This window comes from Vanacampus margaritifer, chromosome 20 (assembly GCF_051991255.1).
Source record: "Vanacampus margaritifer isolate UIUO_Vmar chromosome 20, RoL_Vmar_1.0, whole genome shotgun sequence".
Taxonomy (NCBI): Eukaryota; Metazoa; Chordata; class Actinopteri; order Syngnathiformes; family Syngnathidae; genus Vanacampus; species Vanacampus margaritifer.
In genome coordinates, this window is record NC_135451.1 from 12714792 (window position 1) to 12737220 (window position 22429).

The 22429-nt window shown below is 40.1% G+C and overlaps 1 protein-coding gene across 2 annotated transcripts in view; it reads left to right on the top strand.

The window, feature by feature from the left end:
* The window catches only part of ptprn2 (protein tyrosine phosphatase receptor type N2), a 119768-nt gene that overhangs the window by 41083 nt on the left and 56256 nt on the right, over positions 1 to 22429 (top strand). For both annotated transcript variants that reach the window (XR_013289713.1, XM_077554516.1), the window contains exon 11: positions 21755 to 21819. Coding sequence is in view for 1 of the 2 variants with exons in the window: in XM_077554516.1 (XP_077410642.1) it covers positions 21755 to 21819 (65 nt within the window). In the remaining variant the exon portion in view is untranslated. The remainder of the gene's footprint in view (positions 1 to 21754; positions 21820 to 22429) is intronic.

Below are 22429 nucleotides of genomic sequence, written 5' to 3' on the forward strand. Positions count from 1 at the left end.
TTTTGTACTTCCCTTTTTTATGGAGTATGATTATATATATATATATATATTTATTTATTTATTTTACCCAAAAGATTACAGCTGTATGCAATCATGGTGTACAATTTAGGTTCCCTTTTAGAATATTTTCAATAGAAAATGTTCAGCGGTGCTGCCTGGTTTTAAGGCCATTATGCTTGAATTGTATTGATTTCAATATACACTTTTGTATATGTTCTATCTCATGTCTCCACATATACTGTATTTACCGTTACTATGCACTTATAACTAAACAAAACACGTTTCAACACCTTAATGAGGAAGGGCTATAGAAAATAGATAGATGGATGTTACTTGCCGATTGCCACCCTATCACCGATCCAACAGAACCCCAATGACAGTCTCCAGATGGCCACGAGACGCACCACATGCCCCCTCCCCTCATTTTCATTCACCTGCAACTGCCCCCCCCCACCACCCCACTTTCTTTCACCCCCTCATCATGTCTATAATTCATGACCAGGTGCAGTAGCATCTTTCTTTGGCATGCGCCTGAAAGAGAGAGAGAGAGAGAAAAAAAGACAGATGTTCAATTTCCGCTTCCTTTGTGCATTTTGCGCTGTCTTCTCCAGTGTGCTTTGGACGACCCTTTTTACAATATGCAAATTGCGGTAATTTGGCGTACAAAGCCACGGCCATGACTGATCAATGCCCGCGTTGCACTTGTCAGAAGTTGATGAAAGTCTCGTCGTGATGGATCAAGTAACGTTCAACATCAAATTATTGGGATGTTCTGTCGAAGATGAGATAATCGATATATTAGAAGAAAACCTCCAATGATACAGTGTGATAACTACACAAGCAAAAAATTTGTAGGGTTCTCGGTTTATGGTTGCTATGACGGTGACATAACCAAAATTTGTCAGAATTTTCCTTGTTGAACTTCCAGTGTCCAGTATGAGTGCAATAACACCAAATTGAACACTAATGAGACATATGAAAATAGAGCCTTGGACACTTTCACTTAGGGGTGCACTCACTTTTGTTGCCAGTGGTTTAGACGTTATGGCTGTGCCTTGAGTTCTTTTGAGGTTAACGTACATTTCCAATGTCATACAAGCTGTACACTGACTGCTTTACAGCAGAGCAAAGTATTTCCTCAAAGATTTAATTAAATATTTACAAAAATGTGAGCGTCACATGACTTTTTTTAAGACATAATTTTTCTATTCAACTGACAGGCAAAGAAATTGAATTGAAATATGATTTTTTTTAGGACAAGCGCCGATTTGAATTGCCAAAGCTATTCGCTATCATCTTTTGCAACCAGATTTTATTTGTACACTTGGACCCGTGTAAATATATGAAGACCGTCAAACAGTTTGTTTCACGACAGAACGTTAAAATCTGATAATGGCAGCAGATGTTTGAGTTGAAAGTCTTCGACTGGAAGATGAGATGGGGAAAAAAAGTGTGATCAATAGCGAATTGCCGGCTAATAGGATGTGAAGTGGTAAATTGGGCAAGTTGGCTTATAGGTTAAACCCATTTATATACTGGTGATTTTGTTTAAAAAATAAAATAAAATTTCTAACTAATCCCAAACTTGTGACTATATATTTAATTGTCCACCTTCTGCTTTGAACATTTAAGGTTGCTCTATCAATACTGAACCACAACAATCCATCGCTATATCGATATTTTCCCTCAACCCTCCATTTAACGCATATTTCCTTACATATTGCTTTTTAAAATCAGCATTACCTGCCATTCAGCCATCTGAAAGCGGACGAAAGACGGCTCTAAATTATGGATGTGCTTTAAAAAGGGATTTTTGCAGGTCGCTCTTCGCTCTCCCTCTGTTCTCAGCCTCGTCTTAAATCGATACCGGCTGACTGTCACGGGTCACTGGCCTGTACACATGAGGTCAGACGCCTACAGAGGAGCGTTGTCTCTCCCAGGGCTCTCTGCCGAGGTGATAACTCGTCTCTATCTCCAGAGTTCTCTTTAAAGGACACGCAACCCCTTTCAATTCAACTCCAATATCCGCCTCAGATTGACTTGGAATGGGATTTCAGCTTCACTTGTTAAGTCGGCCGTCTAAGTGGTCGTTTATATATACGCGGTGAAATACGTTTCACTGCACCGAACGTGCTCTATGAATTAGCATTTGCTCTGGAGCGGGGCTGGTTTTAATTGAGAAAATGCTGTTGGCCTCAGATTTGAATGGTAGGATATAGGGTGTGACCGATAAAAATTTTTGTAGGCCAATTCTAATATTTTGCGGAAATTCTGGTAACCGATCAATTGGCTGATTATTTGAAACAAATATACATGGACAATAATTCCGCTTTTTTTATCTCCCCCCCCCCCCCCAAAAAAAAACAATTCCGTTTTTTTTTTTTTTTTTTTTTTTAGTAGTTCATTGTGTATGCACATGACTCCGACAGATAACATCTTCTGCTATAACAAAGACATTTGTGGTATGCTCTAATATGAGTTACTTTTCATTTGGTCATGATACAATTATTTGTTCAGGAAATTTGAACTCTTCAACATTTTTTATGTGTTAACTTAGTAATCACATTAGTTAGATATGATGATATTTTCAGTGATAGTTTTTAAAAGCAAAGGCAGTCCAATGTTTTTGAATGTGACTGATTTTGAAACTGCCATTTTATATGGGATAGTTCAATATACATTGAAAATTTATGCTGTTGTTTTGTCTATTTCTTTGTCATGTGAGTGCATTGAAAGTACTTAAAAACACGGAAAACCCATGAGCTCCGGCTAAATTTTCAGATAATTTCACTTTGGTCAAATCACATCCCTGCGTTATGCCTGAAGGAAGACCACATTTCCAAAGAGGACAAGCGCATTACGTCATTTTTTAGCTCACGCCAGTCAAATTGACTTCTGTCTTTGTAACGAATGGGTAAAGGGGGATGTGACGTATGCCATAAAGGAGTCAGCACATTTGTAGTTTTTTTTTTATGTGGCAGTGTTCCTACCATCCTCCTCAAAGTGGTTTAGTGCCAGTAAAAAGGATACAGGCCCCCTCAGGCCATGGCAAAGGTACGATTCAACTCGTTTTAAGTCAATGTTTCATCAGAAGAGTTGTGAAAATATTTGATTAAGGTTGAAACTTTCCTTAGTGCTACTTTAATGTATAAAATAACTTATTTTTTGGTCCATTAACGCTTAAAAATATGAATAGTGAATAATGCTAGTTTCGCTAGCCCTTGTATGGCAGTTTGCATTGCCTGTTAGCATTAAGCTAATTGACTTGGTAGTTTGGGGATAAACACACAAAGTTGACTTTTTTTACCACGGTATTCTTTACCCACGTATCTGTAAGTCCTACCAAGTATAGTGTGCGAGTACTTTAGCCGCCCATCTCCGTGTTAGTTTCAAATCAAAGTGTATTTCACAGATGTGCGCACGACTGTCGCCGATGGCGTCCTCACACCAGATCCCCGTGTTAAGGCAACACGTGAGTGGGGGATTACTGAGCATTATTGTGGAGAAAACAACAGTCCGTTCACTAAGCCGCCAGGCAGCCGCAGATGCGGGCGAACGTGAAAGGTGTGAGAGGTGTTACATTAGCACCTGGATGTGCGAACAGCACACTCCTGACCTTTTCGCGGCGACTGATACACTACCTAGAAAAACCTGCGCGCCTTCTGTTAAATCCTCCACTCCCTCCTTCATCAATTCCCACCGTCTCACTTATTTTTACCCGCCATTTCCTGTCATTTGCAGCCATTTGTCTTGTGCGGCTACTTATTAAAGAGCCCTCTTAGGAGCCATCGCCTGCAGTGGAAATTCTCCTATTTAATGACTGTTGATGATGATAATAAACAGCCCCCCCCCCCCCTCTAAAGAAAGGAATACATGAATAACTTCCAACATAACAATTGCTCTTGTACCTCTCTAATGAAACAATCATTCTTCAAATAGTATAAACAAAATGAATGACTTGAACCCTCTTCTTTTGATGTTGTGTATGATTTAATTGGACTGGGGTGTGCAAACCCTTTAAAAAAAAATACTTTTTATCTTATACTACATAACTAGTATACCACTGCGGACAATCAAACTCACACTAAAACTAATTTTTGGCCACAAATACAAATTTATTATTTGTGTCCTCAAAATACGCACTTGTGGCCATGAAATATGAACGTGTGGCCACAAAGACTAATTTGTGATCACGAAAAGGAAATACTAATTTATGATCAGAGAATACAAATTTTTGCCCACAAAATACAAATTTGTAATCACAAAATACTAATTTGTCTCCTCAAAATATATATTTGTGGCCACGAAATACAAATTTTTGCCAACAAAATACTAATTTGAGGCCACAAAATAATAATTTGTGGCCACAAAATACTAATTTGTAATCACAAAATACTAATTTGTCTCCTCAAAATATGTATTTGTGGCCACGAAATACAAATTTTTGCCAACAAAATACTAATTTGAGGCCACAAAATACTATTTGTAATCATAAAATACTAATTTGTCTCCTCAAAATATATATTTGTGGCCACGAAATACAAATTTTTGCCAACAAAATACTAATTTGTGGCCACAAAATACTAATTTGTAATCACAAAATACTAATTTGTCTCCTCAAAATATGTATTTGTGGCCACGAAATACAAATTTTTGCCAACAAAATACTAATTTGAGGCCACAAAATACTATTTGTAATCATAAAATACTAATTTGTCTCCTCAAAATATGTATTTGTGGCCACGAAATGCAAATTTTTGCCAACAAAATACTAATTTGAGGCCACAAAATACTAATTTGTAATCACAAAATACTAATTTGTCTCCTCAAAATATGTATTTGTGGCCACGAAATACAATTTTTTGCCAACAAAATACTAATTTGAGGCCACAAAATACTAATTTGTGGCCACAAAATACTAATTTGTAATCACAAAATACTAATTTGTCTCCTCAAAATATGTATTTGTGGCCACGAAATACAAATTTTTGCCAACAAAATACTAATTTGAGGCCACAAAATACTAATTTGTAATCACAAAATACTAATTTGTCTCCTCAAAATATGTATTTGTGGCCACGAAATACAAATTTTTGCCAACAAAATACTAATTTGAGGCCACAAAATACTAATTTGTCTCCTCAAAATATGTATTTGTGGCCACGAAATACAAATTTTTGCCAACAAAATACTAATTTGAGGCCACAAAATACTAATTTGTCTCCTCAAAATATGTATTTGTGGCCACGAAATATTGATTACTGATCACAAAATACTAATTTGCGGCTACAAAATACACATACTTTTGGCCATTAAATAGGAATTTGTGGCTTGGCAATCTCCGTCTTTAGAGCAGCCGCTACAAATCGTTGTGCCTTGAACACAGGCGACGCGGGCAACTTTCTTCAAGTCACCTGCCAGGGGCCCTAATTAGACTGATAAGCAGTGCAAGTGGAATCAGATCTTGGCTGTAATCAGCCCCGCGGAGCCCTGACAGACGGCTAAATGAGGAGGAGATGAGCCGTGGCAGCCCAACAGGTGTCCTTAAAAAAAGAGAAGGTAGGCTCGCTTGTGCGCTCCCGTCGAAACTGCCTCGCAACTTCAATCACAGGAGAGTTTTCTCGACATATGTAGCTGCTATTTAGGATACGCATGCCGCCACTGCTGCCGCCGCCCGCGTATAGATTTAATCGTCACGCTGTGGCTCGGAATTGCAGCTTTGCGTTCCCGAAAGAAATCGTTTTGCAGGGAACTGTGGCATAAGATTGATTTTGGGATGCGTGGGTGTCGAAAATAACAGTCAAAATGTGGATTTTTGCTGTTGTTTGGATCTTGTTTTTTTCTCTTTTCCTTTGTCTTCTGGTCCTGTTGTGATGATTATCGGGTTTTAATAGTGCCCCAGACATGACAAGATTTTTTTTTTTTTTTAATCATTATAGCCATTTTGCTAATGTATGCCCATGAAATACAAATTTGTGTTCACAAAATACTATTTTGTGGCCACAATAGAGGTGTAAGGTGCACACAAAATACTCATTTGTGCTCACGGAATACTATTTTGGGTCACGAAATACTAATTTGTATTCACAAAATGCTCATTTGTGGCAACCAAAAACATAAAGGTGCACACAAAATGCTAATTTGTGATCTTGAAATCCAATGATTGAATGAATGAACTTGTGGCTATGAAAAGTTGGTGTTCGTGAAATACTAATTTGTAGCCACAAAATACTTTGTACTCATTTGTGGGTACAAAATGCAAATTTGTGATCACAAAATCCTGATTTGTGGTGACAAAATAGGTATAAAATGCACTTGAAATACAAATTTGTGGCCACAAAATAATAATTTGTGATCATGAAATACTAAATTGTGATCACAAAATGCTGCTTTGTGGTCATGAAGTGTTTATAGGTTGCACACAAAAGCTAATTTGTGACTACAAAATGCTAACAAGATCACAAAATACAAAAATTTGTGTACACAAAATAGGCATAAATTTCACTTGAAATACTAATTTGTGACCACAAAATACTAATGTGCGGCGGAATACAAATTTATGAGCACAAAATACAAATTAATACAAATTAATACATTTGTGCCACCAACAAATTTTAAGCGCACGTTACAGCTATAATATTACCGTAAAAAAAATCCCTATGTCATTTTGTTCTTGGAGCACACAAAAAAGGCGGAGTACGAAATAATATCAGTCCTAATAACGTCTCTGACGGGAAATGTCACGTTTCTCACGCTGACAGCTGAGCGAGGCGGTTGTGTTGCGTCTTCTTTTTACACCCACCACCACTTCGCAGCTGCACACGCAGATGACGAGCACTGCAGGCTGACGCGTCGCCAGGATGCTCGTCGCCGACGCGTCGACACAGAGAGAGCGAGAGAGAGAGAAAGTGAGAGGCGGTTCAGGGTTACTTGATGCGGCGGGAAGATTTTCGGGGCTTCTAGTTTGGCAGCTGGCGGAAAAGCGAGCATGCGTTCACTTTTCGAGTCACCTCTAAAATAGTGTCGGAAGAGAAGTTGATACTCAAACAGGCGAAGAATTTACACCGAGGTGCAAGTAGTCAATTCTGATTTCATGCTTATATCTGATTTTTGTCACTATTTCCATTGACAAGTGACACCAACATGGCTGTGTTTACAGGTGCTCGTTATGTAATGGTGCCAAAGACCTGACTGATAGGAAAGTAGTAATTTACATCAAGACCATGAAGTAATCTTTGTATTTTTGGTCCAAAAAGTTCTGATGATTCCATCTTGAAAGGTTTTGCTGGCGCCCCCTACAGGCAGCGATGTCCCTATTTCCTTTTTGATTTTTTTTCCCTGCCTCGAGTATCAAGTGGAGAACATACAGAATCTTTCAACACCCTGTCTACATCCAGTTATCAAACGCTATGTGATAATTGTCATAACCTCTGCCCACCCCGTACTCCTGACTTGAGTGATGGCGTCTGTGATTGCTAATGACAGTCGGAACAAATTTTCAGTAATGAGGTCACATGGGTTGTCTTTGCCCCCCACCACACACCTCCTTTCTTTACGAAAAAAAAATAAAAAATCCTTTCTGAAATCACCCTTCACAGCGCTGTCTGTACAGTCAAGCTGTTCCTGAAACACGAGTCAGCCAGCCGGCGAGGAACGGATCAATTCCTTCCTCAGCGAGACCGCCCCGCAGCCAAAATGGAAGCCTTGTCTGTCTTTGTTTTTTTTACCATCTCGTGACTCACTGGAGCTCATATCCTGCCCTCCTGTCCGTGTTAACACAAGCCCGATTCGTCTCCAACCTCAGCGTTGGCGTACGAAAAAAGAACAAAATAAACAAATAGAACCCTTATTTATTGTACATTAACACATATAATCCAAGTCAAAGTCAAAATGGAGGCATCTATTTGAGGGAGGTGTCTATTTAACTTTTTTTTTTTTTTAAGCATCTGAGAGTCTATTATTGCAATATTTTCCAATCATTTGAAGCCACTCACCCCATCAACAGAGTTCAAACACTACCTTGCCTCTCACACCCTAAAACAAAAGTCATTTTAGAGACTTGATTTGAGAGAGGTGTTTATTTAACTCATCACACCTATTAGTCTTAGCATCTACTGGAGCAGTCTTTCAAAAACCTTCAAAAGATTGGGCCCACCTCCTGTATCGCACTCCAGAAACAAAAGTCAAAAAGGAAAAATGTCTAATCGAGGGAGGTGTTTATTTGTAAGTAGTCGTGGCTCTATTGAAGTTGTCGTTTTCAAGCTTTATAAGCCACATACACGCAACAGAATTTGCGCAGCTACACACCCTCGCACACGTTCCCAAAAAGTGAAAAAGGAAAATGTCAATTTGAGAGAGGTGTTTATTTTTAACTAACTATGAAAAATGATGAAACTGTGTACTACTGTTGAGCATTTGAGCAATCCCACACACCAACTTCCAACTGTAATTAAAGCACCCCTTCCCCCCCCACACACCCTTATACTCCTTCAAAAGTCTCCCAAAAAAAAGTCAGGTATCTATTTGAGGGAGGTGTTTATTTAACCAATTATGACACGAGGTCTAGTTGAGCAGTGTTTCCCAATCTTTTTTAAGCCATGCACCCCCTTAAACAATGTTAGAGCACCCCCCCCCCCCTAGATTGTGCACTATAAAAATGTCAAAAGGGGGGGCATATATTTGAGGGAGGTATTTATTTAACGAATTATTACTCAAGGTCTAATTGAGCAGTATTTCCCCATTTCTTTGAGCCATGCGCACCCTTAAACAGAGTTAAAGCACCCATCTTCATTGGACGTGGTAAAAAATGTCAAAAAAAGAGGGCATTCTCCTTCAAAAGTCAAAAAAAAAAAGTCAGGTATCTATTTGAGGGAGGTGTTTATTTAACCAATTATGACACGAGGTCTAGTTGAGCAGTGTTTCCCAATCTTTTTTAAGCCATGCACCCCCTTAAACAATGTTAGAGCACCCACCTAGATTGTGCACTATAAAAATGTCAAAATGGGGGGCATATATTTGAGGGAGGTCTTTTTTTTAATCAATTATGACTCAAGGTCTAATTGAGCAGTGTTTCCCAATCTTTTTTAAGCTACGCACCCCCTTAAACAATGTTATAAAACCCACCCCCTAGATTGTGCACTATAAAAATGTCAAAAGGGGGGGCATATATTTGAGGGAGGTATTTATTTAACCAATTATGACTCAAGGTCTAATTGAGCAGTATTTCCCAATCTCTTTGAGCCATGCGCACCCTTAAACAGAGTTAAAGCACCCATCTTCATTGGACATGGTAAAAAATGTCAAAAAGAGGGGCATATATTTGAGGGAGGTGTTTATTTAACCAATCATGACTCAAGGTCTATTTGAGCAGTATTTCCCAATTTCTTTGAGCCATGCACACCCTTAAACAGAGTTAAAGCACCCATCTTCATTGGACATGGTAAAAAATGTCAAAAAGAGGGGCATATATTTGAGGGAGGTGTTTATTTAACCAATCATGACTCAAGGTCTATTTGAGCAGTATTTCCCAATTTCTTTGAGCCATGCACACCCTTAAACAGAGTTAAAGCACCCATCTTCATTGGACATGGTAAAAAATTTCAAAAAAGAGGGCATTCTCCTTCAAAAGTCAAAAAAAAAAAGTCAGGTATCTATTTGAGGGAGGTGTTTATTTAACCAATTATGACACGAGGTCTAGTTGAGCAGTGTTTCCCAATCTTTTTTAAGCCATGCACCCCCTTAAACAATGTTAGAGCACCCACCGAGATTGTGCACTATAAAAATGTCAAAAGGGGGGGCATATATTTGAGGGAGGTCTTTTTTTTAACCAGTTATGACTCAAGGTCTAATTGAGCAGTGTTTCCCAATCTTTTTTAAGCCACGCACCCCCTTAAACAATGTTATAAAACCCACCCCCTAGATTGTGCACTATAAAAATGTCAAAAGGGGGGGCATATATTTGAGGGAGGTATTTATTTAACCAATTATGACTCAAGGTCTAATTGAGCAGTATTTCCCAATCTCTTTGAGCCATGCGCACCCTTAAACAGAGTTAAAGCACCCATCTTCATTGGACATGGTAAAAAATGTCAAAAAGAGGGGCATATATTTGAGGGAGGTGTTAATTTACTAATAATGACACAGGGTCTAGCAGAGTAGTCATTGGCAGTCTTGCTCAGCCATGCACCCCCTTAGACAATGTTAGCGCACCCCCCCCTACATTATGCACTATAAAAATGTCAAAAAGGGAGGTGTTTACTTAACTAATTATGGCCCAGGGTCTATTACTGTAAAGCAGTCGTACCCGCTGTACCTGGTACACCCTGGTTCTTATCAATCGTACGTACGTACCGGTGTGTGCGCGTGCGACCTCGTTCATATTTCTAACGACGCGCGCCTCTCCCGGCTTGAGCAGGATGCCTGCACCAACACATCATCGGCTCGGGCCATTAGCTTGTCGAGAGCGAATTGTGGATGAAAAGCGCATTTGCGCGCGCGTGCGAATATGTACACTATCGGCAGTGTGCGTTTTGCCCACCCGTGCGTCAGTACGCGCCTCGCCTGTGTATGCGCTCAGTGATGTGGTTAGTAATGCGGAGACTTGCAGGAGATGGTCCGTGGAGAGAGCCTGCAGGATAATTGCCGCCACACTGACAGGTAGGGCTGCCTCTGTCATAGTTGCCTCAGTGGGGAAGTAGTCGCGTGTGTGTGTGTGTGTGTGTGTGTATGCATCACCATCCTTTCCTCCAATAAGCATTTCCCCCAGTACGCTCTCTTCAGACAGTAGCCCACATTCCGAAATTTTGATCCGCTGTCACTCACAGGCGCATCTTAAGTCGTCAATTTTGACCCCAAGAGAGAAAGCTTAATAATATTTTTAATCAAGCTTCTGCACATTTTAATGTTACCACAAAATCCCTAACGAGACAAGCGTAATTTTGGGTAACAACGGCCCACAGGTGTTTGTGGTATTTGCTCAACTGCAGACGGAGAATTTTTATTGGGTTTGTATCGAAGGATTTTTACTTTTTGCGGCAAAATTTGATTGTGTGGGGTACGTTGATTAAGAGGGATTCTTTTTTTTTCTCCGGGACCTGCTCGTGAAACAGTCGTAAATGTTAACTCTTTGACTGCCAGAAACGTTAAATAACATTTAGTAAAATCCTAGGGAGGAGTGCCAAAGACGTTAAAAGACGTTTGTTTCAAAACAGAGGTAAAACTAACCATTTTCTATTGTTGATTACTGAAAAACGGAATAAGGTAGAAACAAACTCTTTTTTTTCTGATGAAAGATGAGAGTCCAATCTTTCATTTGGTAGTATGTGTGTTTCCATAGTCCAAACACAACATTTTCTGTGGACCTTGAAAGATCAGTCAAAATGCTTAAATCGGCTGGCACCCACGGCATCCCTTTTCTGAAAACGTCTGGCAGTCAAAGAGTTAAACTTGTTTAGTATTTAGGCCGATCCACCGAATTGGTTTCATTTGTTTGTTGTGATGCTCTCAAAATTAACTTTGAATTTGACAACACATATTTTGAGTAAAACTACTACAACTTTTTTTTTTGTCATTGTATGCGTGCACTAAGTACAATATTGTTATTTAAGCCAAGAAATTAGCATATAACATAAAAGACTAGCACCCAACCAATTAATCGGACGGCCAATTTAGTCAGACAATATTAGCTCCCCCCCCCCCCCAGAAAAGGCGGATTTTTCTCTCTATTCTGAAGTTAAACACAAATGAACAAAACTAATATATAATCTAATTCATATGTTCATTCTTATATGCTTTAATGGACAAAAAGATCATATTATTTTACTTAAAGAAATCTTCAATTCTTATAAACATCCAATATGTGTTCAATATATTTTCTGGGAATTGTGATGTATATATATTTTTTAGTATTGTTATTAAAAAAAAAAAAATCATGTGCCAAACCACAAGTATGCGGGCATCCACTGTAATTGGTAATCAGAATTTTATTCCGCAAAAAATCGGAATCGGCATAGGGTGAAAAAAATCGGAATCGGCCCATATCGATGTAAAAACATTATGTATAACTCTTTCCCCCATAGTAGTCATATTTTGCCACAATTAACGTTTACCACATTTTTGTCTCTTGTCCCTCATGTCTCTCGCATTTAAAAACCGATCAAGGTGTTAAAAATCGCTACGGCGTGCTTTGTTTTTCCTCCTAAATCACCCTTCGCCGCCATCTTATCATTTGTGCGGGATTGTCATTGATTGACATCCAATAGGCTTTCTGCTACATCTGGAGGTGGCGGCAAAATGTGAGTCATTTGCCGGCTGCGCCGCTCTCATCGTCGTCTCCCGTCGTCCGTGACGAATTGGTGTCAGCGCCTATCAAAGCCCAAATGTCCATTCTACACCCGGTGTCAGAACAGCCACAATCTATTTATCAAGCAGCCAGCCAAGAAAGTGATATTATGTGCGTGTGCATATACAGTAGCATATTTACGCAAATAGTGGAAAGATTCAACGGCAGATGAGGTCTTTATGCAGATATTCCAGGAATGATGCTAAACAATGCTGGCGTTGTTTTATAAGTCATGTCGAGCGAAACTAGCCTATTAGTTCGGAATACTAGAAAGGGAGATGTCTATTTGAGGGAGGCCTTCATTTAATTAATTGGCACTTGAGCAGTCTTTCCCAAAGTTTTAAGTCACAAATCGCCTTTGATAAGAGTTTGCTCCTTTACACCCTAAAAACGCAGTCAAAATGGAGGTATTTAACTAGTTGGTGCAAAGAGTCTATTAGAGCAATCTCAAGAAGAAAAAAAAAATAGCGCACCCCCTACCCTGCACTACCTTAACTCTTTGACTGCCAGACGTTTTCAGAAAAGGGATGCCGTGGGTGCCAGCCGATTTAAGCATTTTTGACTTATTTTTCAAGGTCCACAGAAAATTCTGTGTTTGGACTATGGAAACACGCATACTACCAAATGAAAGATTGGACTCTCATATTTCATCAGAAAAAAAAAGTTTGTTTCTACCTTATTCCGTTTTTCAGTAATCAACAATAGAAAATGGTTAGTTTCACCTCTGTTTTGAAAAAAAAACGTCTTTTAACGTCTTTGGCACTCCTCCATAGGATTTTACGAAACGTTATTTAACGTTTTTGGCAGTCAAAGAGTTAAAAAAAAAATCCCATTCTATAGTGGAGCACACCAGTTGGAGCACTCTTTTGAACTGTAAAGATGCGCACCACTTTCAACATTTTTGATGAACCAACACCCCCCCGCTAGCTATCTTCAGAAAAAACTAAAAAGGCACTGTTTCTATTAGTGCAGTCTTTCCTGAACATTTTAAGCAGCTCACCACCTTCAAAATAGATGGTGCACCCCCTTATTATGTGCACCCCCCCCCCCCCAAAAAAAAAGTGAGGCACTTAATTAACTCACTAGGACACTATCTACTACAGCTTTATGTCCTAAATCTTTTAATCCATATACCCCCTTCAAGAGTTTTGGCGCACCTTATATCCTGCACACCCTGAAAAATTAAGTGGAGGTGTTTATTTAACCAAATGGGGCACTTTGTCTATTAGAGCAGGCTTTGCCAAACAAGTCATGCACAAGTAATTGGTGCACCCCCCGCCTGCCCTGCACCCCCGCCCCCCCCCAAACAAAAAAACTGTCAAAAGGGAGGCATTTTAAAATTAATCGGAAAACTATATGTTAAAGCTATCGGTCCCAAACCTTTTAAGCCACTTCGACAAAGTTGGTGCACCCCCGTCCACCCACCTACTCTGCCCACCCCCAAACACAGACAAAACAAAAGTGACTTTTTATGGCAATAAAGCTTTCATGCTTATTCATGCAATCAAAATGTGTTATTATACAGATAGCAGCCATTCTATTTTTAATCTAACGCACCCCCAGGGGTGCGCACACCGCATTTTGCTAATACCTTTATTAGAAGGACGGCGACTATTTGAGATATGTGCAGCCGAGGCAAGGACTTGTGAAGGTTTATTATTGAGCCATCTTCCGAAAAGGCCCCTTAATAAGAAAAAGGAAGGGGGGTACGCAATTATAAAAGTGTCATGTGGGTTCCGTTTGAAAGAGGAAGGAGCCTGTAATGTGTTTGATATCAGAGGCAGGGTCTTCGACGGACCCTCTGCGCATGCTAATTACGCCGCTGCCGCCATTACTGAGCCTAAACTAGGGCCACCGGCGCACTTTATTACCTTCAACATCATTTGTAATTGTCAGTCTGGAAAAAAAAGAATAAAGCCTGGCATATGAAAGGGATTTTTTATTTTTTTTTGCTTTAGCGGTTTTGTCACAAAGCCACCGGCCGTGTTGATTCTAGGCTGAATAACAGCAGTTGGTTTGTTGTTGGGGGTCTTCTTTTGGCATGAAACGATCGATTGGGGTGAATAAACAGCGAGACGGCCAGGACCGCGCAAACACCACCCACTCCCACCCCCATCCCCCCCACCCTCTAACCCTGCTGCGAACAGCATGCTCTGAAACCATGTGACAGCGTGTGATTGGCACCGCTGATTGGATGTGTCAACAGCACACCGCAAAAAGTAAAACAAAAGAATTTGGAATGAAATTAGGAATATTCATTTGTGGTTTGAGATACTCGTTAATTTCATTACTTAACCAAAATAATTCCTAAAATAAATTGAAATGCCTCCAATTTGTTCCCCCCCCCAAAAAAAAAATCTATTGTTGTAATGTGTAGTTAGTGTCGTATAGAATAGGGCCCAACCGATTAACTCATTCTCTCCCAGCCATTTTCAGTGAAGCAACCCCCTTCGCTCCCGGCTGTTTTATTGGATTTTGACTGATTTTGCAAGGCCCGCAAAATATTGCGTTCTTTTGCTATAACAAATTTAACCTACCAAAAGAAAAAGTATATTTCTATCTGTTTCAGTTTTTCAGCAATTAGCATTAGAATATAGCTAAGTTTCATCATTATTCATAAATCTGTTGAAAACAGTGGGTAAAGCAGCTTGTTGCAACATGTCCCTGGTTGATCTCTTATACTCTGCTGCCACCTGCTGGCCGTTTTTGTAATTACTGCCATTGCTTCAAATAGTCTCTTCAGTTCAGAGGCTACATCAAAGCCTTATGTAAGCTCTAGCATAAAATAAACATAAAAAACCTCATAAATATGTTTTGGGGACAAAATATTTAAAATAGAACGTATTTATACGTTTTTGGGAGCATATTAGTTAACCGGACAGCTAATTTAATCTGCCAATATTAGCTCTTTTAAAATAAGCAAAAATTAGGGGCACATCGATCACAATTTTCTGGCCGATCACTGATTTCTGATCTTAAAATTTACCTGATTTATTTATTTTTTGATGATATTTGACGGGCTTGTCTGTAAAATTCAGGTTTGTAAACCAGTGTAATGAGGTGGCAAATCCAGGTCCAGAAAGTAAAAACCCTGCCACAGTTTGGCTTTAGCCCCAGGTACTAGCTAGCTAATTCCCTAGCTAGCTCCCATGGTGCTTGTTTACCTGCTATGGAGCTAGTTAGCTAGCTAGCTAGCCTCAGGGGCTAAAGCCAAACTCTGGCAGGGTTTTTACTTTCTGGATTTGCCACCTCTGGTCATTACACTGGGTTACAAACCTGAATTTTACAGACAAGCCTATTTATTGAAAAATGCACTTGACGATTATACACGTTGATGGCATTAGACGGTTGGATTGGAGTTGGTGTGTATTTTCTTATTCGGAGTTGTTAGGCAAAGTACAGTAAGTTCTCCCGCTAGCTGTTCATGTTCACTTGTCACCAGGAGCTACATTTGAATGCGAATTCAAATATAAAGTTTGCTAAATGCCCATTTTTGCCGATTTTACGTTTTCTGTTAGAATTACAGATTTATTTATGTATGCCGTTAATATTTGTAAAAAAAGATGCTGGCAGACAGATGGGCGGGAAAGGTGGCAGAAAACATCCGAATAAGACTCATGAAAATGACAGCCGTATCTGCTGCCATCTACATTTTGACAAGTATGGTCGCATACAAGTCACATCTGAGGGGAGGTCACGTGTGATTTATCGCACGCCGCCCGGTGCATCTTCGTACCCAAAGCCGGCGAGTCTTAATATTGTTTTTGGGTGAGAAATGGATAGCAGCCTATCTGTTTGGAGAGGGGCGGGCGGCAGGAGGGCTCAGGTGCATCCTTCTCCTGCACCCCCCACCCCCTCCTTCTCTGTCTTCTGATAGGTGCAGTCTGTCGTTATATGTGCGTGTTGGGAGGGGGGGGGGGGATGATGGGTAGAATGGCGGCTTTAATATCGAAGCGATTGCCTACTGATAAGGCTAACGGCTTCGGAGGGAGCGAAGCGTGAGCGCCCCCCCCCCCCCCCACACCCTTGCTATAAACCCTTTCATTTTGTTTTGGACGGGATTGACGTATAGAGGGAGGCGGCAGCGAGGATCCAGATAGGAAGGGGTGGGCTGGTGGGGGTGGGGGGGACGTATCTACGTATTAACAGATCAATCAGCGGGGCCAGGCTGAAATAACGGCAACTCCAGTCACCCATTTGGAGGCATTACGACACGCTGAAATGCCGAATACTTAGGGGCCCATGGGAAGCGATCCATCTCGCCGCGCCGCATTTATATCGCTTCCAACAATAACAACCACATGTCATGTGTCAGAGAAATGAACATATATATTTATGACTTTAAGCTCCGATGACTTGATGATAATCATTCGGGGGATCGCCGTTAGAATCCACGATGAGGGCGGGGACGCCATTACATTACCCGCCGGCATATGGCGGAGAAGCGGCGCATTTTAATCAAATTATACTCAACGGCAGATAATGATGTTGAGTGCATATGCTCGCCAGCAATTTAAAGGTCGCATAAAGTCTGGCTCGCGCGTCGTAATTCTACTCCTCGTTGCGCGCGTCAAGGATTTCCAATCCCCGATTGAAATGGCCTTTTCTTCCTCTCCCGACGAGTCCTTGATCAACTTTTTAAGTGTTCTTCAGCTCTTCCCACGCCTACTCTGAGAGTTGGGATGCTCGTCATTTGAATCAGGCTTGTTTTGCTGAATACAACTACTTAATTTTTTTTTTTTTAAGCGACATTGCGTTTGCACGCTTGCATTAAAGTTGAAGTGGAATTGACTATAGACTGCAATAGCCTTGAAAATAATGTTTAAAAAAAAAAAGCTGTTCTTTCATTTGGATGTTGGCCTTTGCAGTCTTGCCAGTGAGGTGAAGTTATGGAGAGATGCCTTGTACGGATGCACATCACATCTTCTGTCAAATATTCAGTGGTAGGAAGGTATGGTGTTCCACAGGGCTCATTTCTGGGGCCTCTGCAGTTGTCGTTGTATCTGCTTTGTATCGAGCACGCATTGTATCGAGCACACATTAAGGCTGTTGGGCAAGTGTACCAGCATAGCACTTGTTACATGTCATACAATTATTCACAGGGCATAGTGAATAGCGAAAATCCATGTAAAACCGACAACTACTGAAATGCAATTGGGGGGTAAAAAACAAAAACAAAAAATATTTATAAAAAAAAAATGCTGATAAACATAAAAAAAACATCTGGTAAATTGGGAAACAAATCCTAAAAAAAAAAAAAATCCCCCAAAATATTGAAAAATTGTGAGAAAAAAAATTGAAAAAAATTCACCAGGATGCAAATCCATTGCCAGTCCGCGAGTATGCAGAGGTCAACTCTAAATATTTATTTATTTATTTATTTATTTATTTATTCATTCATTCATTCACTCATTCATTCATTTAATCGTTTATTGGGTAAACTAGCTAACCCAGCACTGGGTAAAAAAAAGGTCAGAGTCAGTACTGGGTTATAAGCTGTATACCCAATGCTTTGGTTTGAGGAGTTGAAGATTAATTTAAAAAAATATATAATGCATTAAAATATTTTTTCATTTAAAAAATACAGATTAATCGGCCAATTAACATTAGAATATAGCTAAGTTTCATCATTATTCACAAATATGTTTAAAATAAAGAGCTTGTCGCAACAAGGCCCTGCAGTTGTCATTGTATCTGCTGTTAAAAAAACAGGGCGATTTTCCGATCAGATCCTTGAAGGGGGAAAAAAAAATCTGCGCCAACACACCAGACGTTACAAAATAATCAGTCAGGATAATCTTTTAGAGATGTCGGGAATGTGTATTCTGCTTTACTGAAAAACAGGATTTTTTTCCACCGTTGTTTTATTGAAATCTGATCAAAATGGCACACGTGTTATGTTTTGTTTTGTTTTTATCAAGGGCTCTGCTTCAGCAGGGGATGGGATCACATCAGAGATGAGACGAGATCGGCTCGGACAATGCCCATTAAGAATGTCTGGAGGAGTCTCTCTGAAATGAGACCTGACGTCTCTTTTCCACAGTCTGTCAGGAATATTTGCTGGCTCATTTGAAGCTCATGAAATCGGCGCGTGCGGATGGGCGGGCCAGCCAAGTTACTTCCCGAATGTAGTACACGACGTAGACCTAAATGCGATCTTATTACAGTATTATAGTAAAAGTAAGGTGACCTTGAAATGATCAAATAGGTGATCAATGTGTTATCATACATATTGCATGTATGTCTTTCCTATTTAAGAATAAACGTTAAAGTCGTATGATAAAAGAATACTCAAGCCAAGTACAGATATCTGAAATTTCTACTTAGTTTTGGAAACAAAGTATTTGGACTTTTGGTTATCTTAATTGCATTCCCAGCTGTGTTGTTTTGCCAACAAAAGCGAGACGGTTAGCTGTAAGAAAAACGAAGAGCAATGAGCTGTTGCGACGCTCGCTTCCAGCTCTCATCCGTCCAGCCGGCAGCTTAATGAGCTCTGCCAGTAGATTGTGTTTCCATTTAAAGTGGCCCCCGTCCCTCTCCCGCCATTGATTGGAGAGTCCTCCACCTTGATTGGCCGGTAAATACCGACCCGCTCCAGCCCGCTTCGACATATCAGTCAGCGAGCCGGGCGGCGGTCACGTGGCGGGCTCGTGTTGACTAAGGGCTAATCTTTTCGCCGTTTGACTTGCGCGGCCACCGTCGCCCCCAGAGGGGTCCTCATTAGCGGCGAAACGTCGCGTGACCTTTTGAGCGTCTTCGCTCCTCCCCGCCACCTACGCCCTCGCCCAGCTGGGCCCAATTACCTCGCTCATTACCCCCCCTCCTAAACAGCACCCAGGTATCTCCCTCTTGGCAGCCAGACGACTAAATACATAACACGAATCGAAAATGAGCTTCATCTCAGACGCGTGGGTTGTTGGAGACTTTGCTGCTCTCGCTAATGGCGCGTTTTCTTGACTTGACTTGTGTGGCATTTGGACTTTTAGCGCTTTGAACGTACAGGGCGTCCACACACAAAAAAAAAAAACTTGCTTTGAGTGGCCATTAGTCATGTTTTTCGTTTTGATTTAGTTGTTTATTGACACAGATCTAATGAGGTCAATTCAAGAAAATAACATTCATAAAGGGAACATTCTATTTCTCGCACACTATATTGTTAGGTTTCCATCCAATTGTTTAAAAATTTTTAAGCGAATTTAAAGAAAATGCGCAAAAACGGACATGCGACTTACGCCCGTTTCCATCCGTTCTTCTTTTGTGAATATTGAGAGGCGACTCCGGCGCTGTAGGTGGCGGTATACACCATAGAGCTGTGATCCATCAGAAATTTTAAAGAAGAAGAAGAACAGAAACTACGAGTTTTCTTTTGTAATTCTTGATAAACCGCAGCGTTACTGTAGAAAACTCGCTACGGTATTCACTTGTTTTAGTTTTCATTTAACTTTTTAAGACATACCGATGACCCTGAATTTTATGTTAGAAATGTAAAACAAATAGTTCTATTGTCGATGTCTAGGATTAAAAATCATAATAATAACATTGTGCAAATCTGAAAAGTCATTCAATACATTTTTGCTTTAAGACATTTCAAAAAAGTTAAGAGTTGAAATTTGTATTTTTAAAACTATTGACAGACACCAATATTTCTTTTGCTTTCGGCTCCATATATCATTTATCGGCCTCCTTGACTACTACTACAAACAATTTTTTTTTATTATTATTACCTGGGATAAGACCAAAGCCTACACACACTGTATATGCGACCCTTTCCAGCTCCCCCCCGCCACATCTCCCCCTATCCGCCACCTCATTGACGAGATGATAGAATGATCAATGTGTCCTTCTCAAACGGGCAAGACGAGAGGGTTTGAGCGCGGCGGCGGCGGCGGCGGCGAACGAGCGAGAGAGCGAGATGGATGATTATCCTAAAAGTAGCATGCTTAATTAGATGGAATGCCGCATACATTGTGGCCCGAGTGGAATCACCGGGATAGATTAAAATCCTAATTAAAACCGGCCGCGGCCCGATGTGGAGTGCGAGGTGAGCTTGAGTCTCCGCAGGGTCATTTGCATAGCCTTCATCTGGGGGGGAAATGGGATTTAAAGGACCTGCTGGCTTTAACTCACATTCACATGCTAACAAACTCAATTAAAAGGATGCGGCATTTTCCGCGCATTATTTCATTGGGCCTCATCTATGAAAGCGCCCTTTGATTTTTTGTTTTTCAACGTACGTGTTTTGCTTCAAAGGTAGGAAGTGATGGATGTGCGGGATTTACATGCGAATATGTCTGACGAAGCGAGCCGCTGGAAATGGCTCCGGCGTATTTGATGAGATGGCGAGATGCGCGGTGTATTAATTATTGTAAGGACAAAAGAAGGGGGCTTAAGTTATTAACGAACACACTTCAGATTCAGTCGGTTGCACTCGCCAACGTTTTGCATCGTTACAGTGTTGCTCGAATTAAATGGCGCTAGTTGGCTCTCAGCTCATTTTCAGGCCTTCGAACCAATCGTACCTTGCGAGTCGAAACGCCCCAGAAGTTATCCAAGTGGATTTTCTTGATTCTGTTAAGCCCATCTTTATGGTTTTTACTTGTGGATTGCTGGCTTGATTGGACTTTTTCTGCTCACTGGGTTATAACTGCAACACTAGTGCTATTTGTTAGCTCGTGTGTGGCTTTTGCATTGTTTGTCAGCATTGAGACTATAAACTTGCAAATTAGCCACTTTATAACGTGGCAAGTTTTTTTTATATTTTTATATTGCCCCCGCCCTCAAAAAAAAAAAAGATGTATTTATTTTATATATATATATATATATATATATATATATATATATATATATATAAAATCTTTTTTTCATTTTCACTCCTTGACTACTACTAATACTTTTTTTTAATTATTATTTCCTGGGATAATTATATATATATATATATATATACCCGTGGCCCTAATACCCCGTCGTAGAATGGGAATAACTAACTTAAAGCCTCTTTTTTTTTTAAATGTTGTTCGCTATCTGCCAAATTGCTGCTTGTTGTGAAGTAAGTTGACTTGCATTCATCCAAGTGACTACTCAAATATCGTGACTTCACGGATGCTCTTTTCCCTAAAACCACCGCCGTCCTTCCAGAACGATTGATCGACTGTATCACAAACAGCGGTTTATTTTTTTCCGGTTTCGTCGACCGTGAGCTAAATGACACGCATTCCCGCGTGGGCCGCCCGTTCCCTGCGATCATTTTGACATCTGACTCACGCCGTCTCAGCCGTTGCATCACATTCGGTATTGGTGACCAACTTGTTCCGCAGCAGGAAGTGGGAATAAAACGAACCAAGAAAAAAAAAAAAGTGCTACTTTGTCATTCTCTGCTCATATTCACCACCGCCTCCGCTTTTGTCTCCTGCGCAGTTCAAGGGAAGCAGCAGCTGGAGAAGGAGACAGGCCTGAAGATAGTGGAGGCTGGAGTCAGTGACGTAAGTTACGTTCACTAAAAATATCCGTCTGTCTATTTTCTATACGGCTTGTGCTGTTTTGTAGAGCTTGAGCACATATAGAGATAGACGAGCACGCATTAAGGCTGTTGGGCAAGTGTACCAGCACAGCACTTGTTACATGTCATACAATTATTCACAGGGCATAGTGAATAGCGAAAATCCATGTAAAACTGACAACTACTGAAATGCAATTGGGGGGTAAAAAACAAAAACAACATTTTTTTTTTTTTAAACGCTGATAAACATTAAAAAAACACATTTGGTAAATTGGGAAACAAATCTTTAAAATTTTTTAAAAAAAAACAAAAATTGCAAAATTGTGAGAAAAAAAATTGAAAAAAAATTCACCAAGATGCAAATTCAATGCCAGTCCGCGAGTATGCAGAGGTCAACTCTAAATATTTATTTATTTATTTAATCATTTATTGGGTAAACTAGCTAACCCAGCACTGGGTAAAAAAAAAAAGGTCCGAGTCAGTACTGGGTTATATGCTGTATACCCAATGCTTTGGTTTGAGGAGTTGAAGATTAATTTAAAAAATATATATAATGCATAAAAATATATTAATCGGCCAATTAACATTAGAAT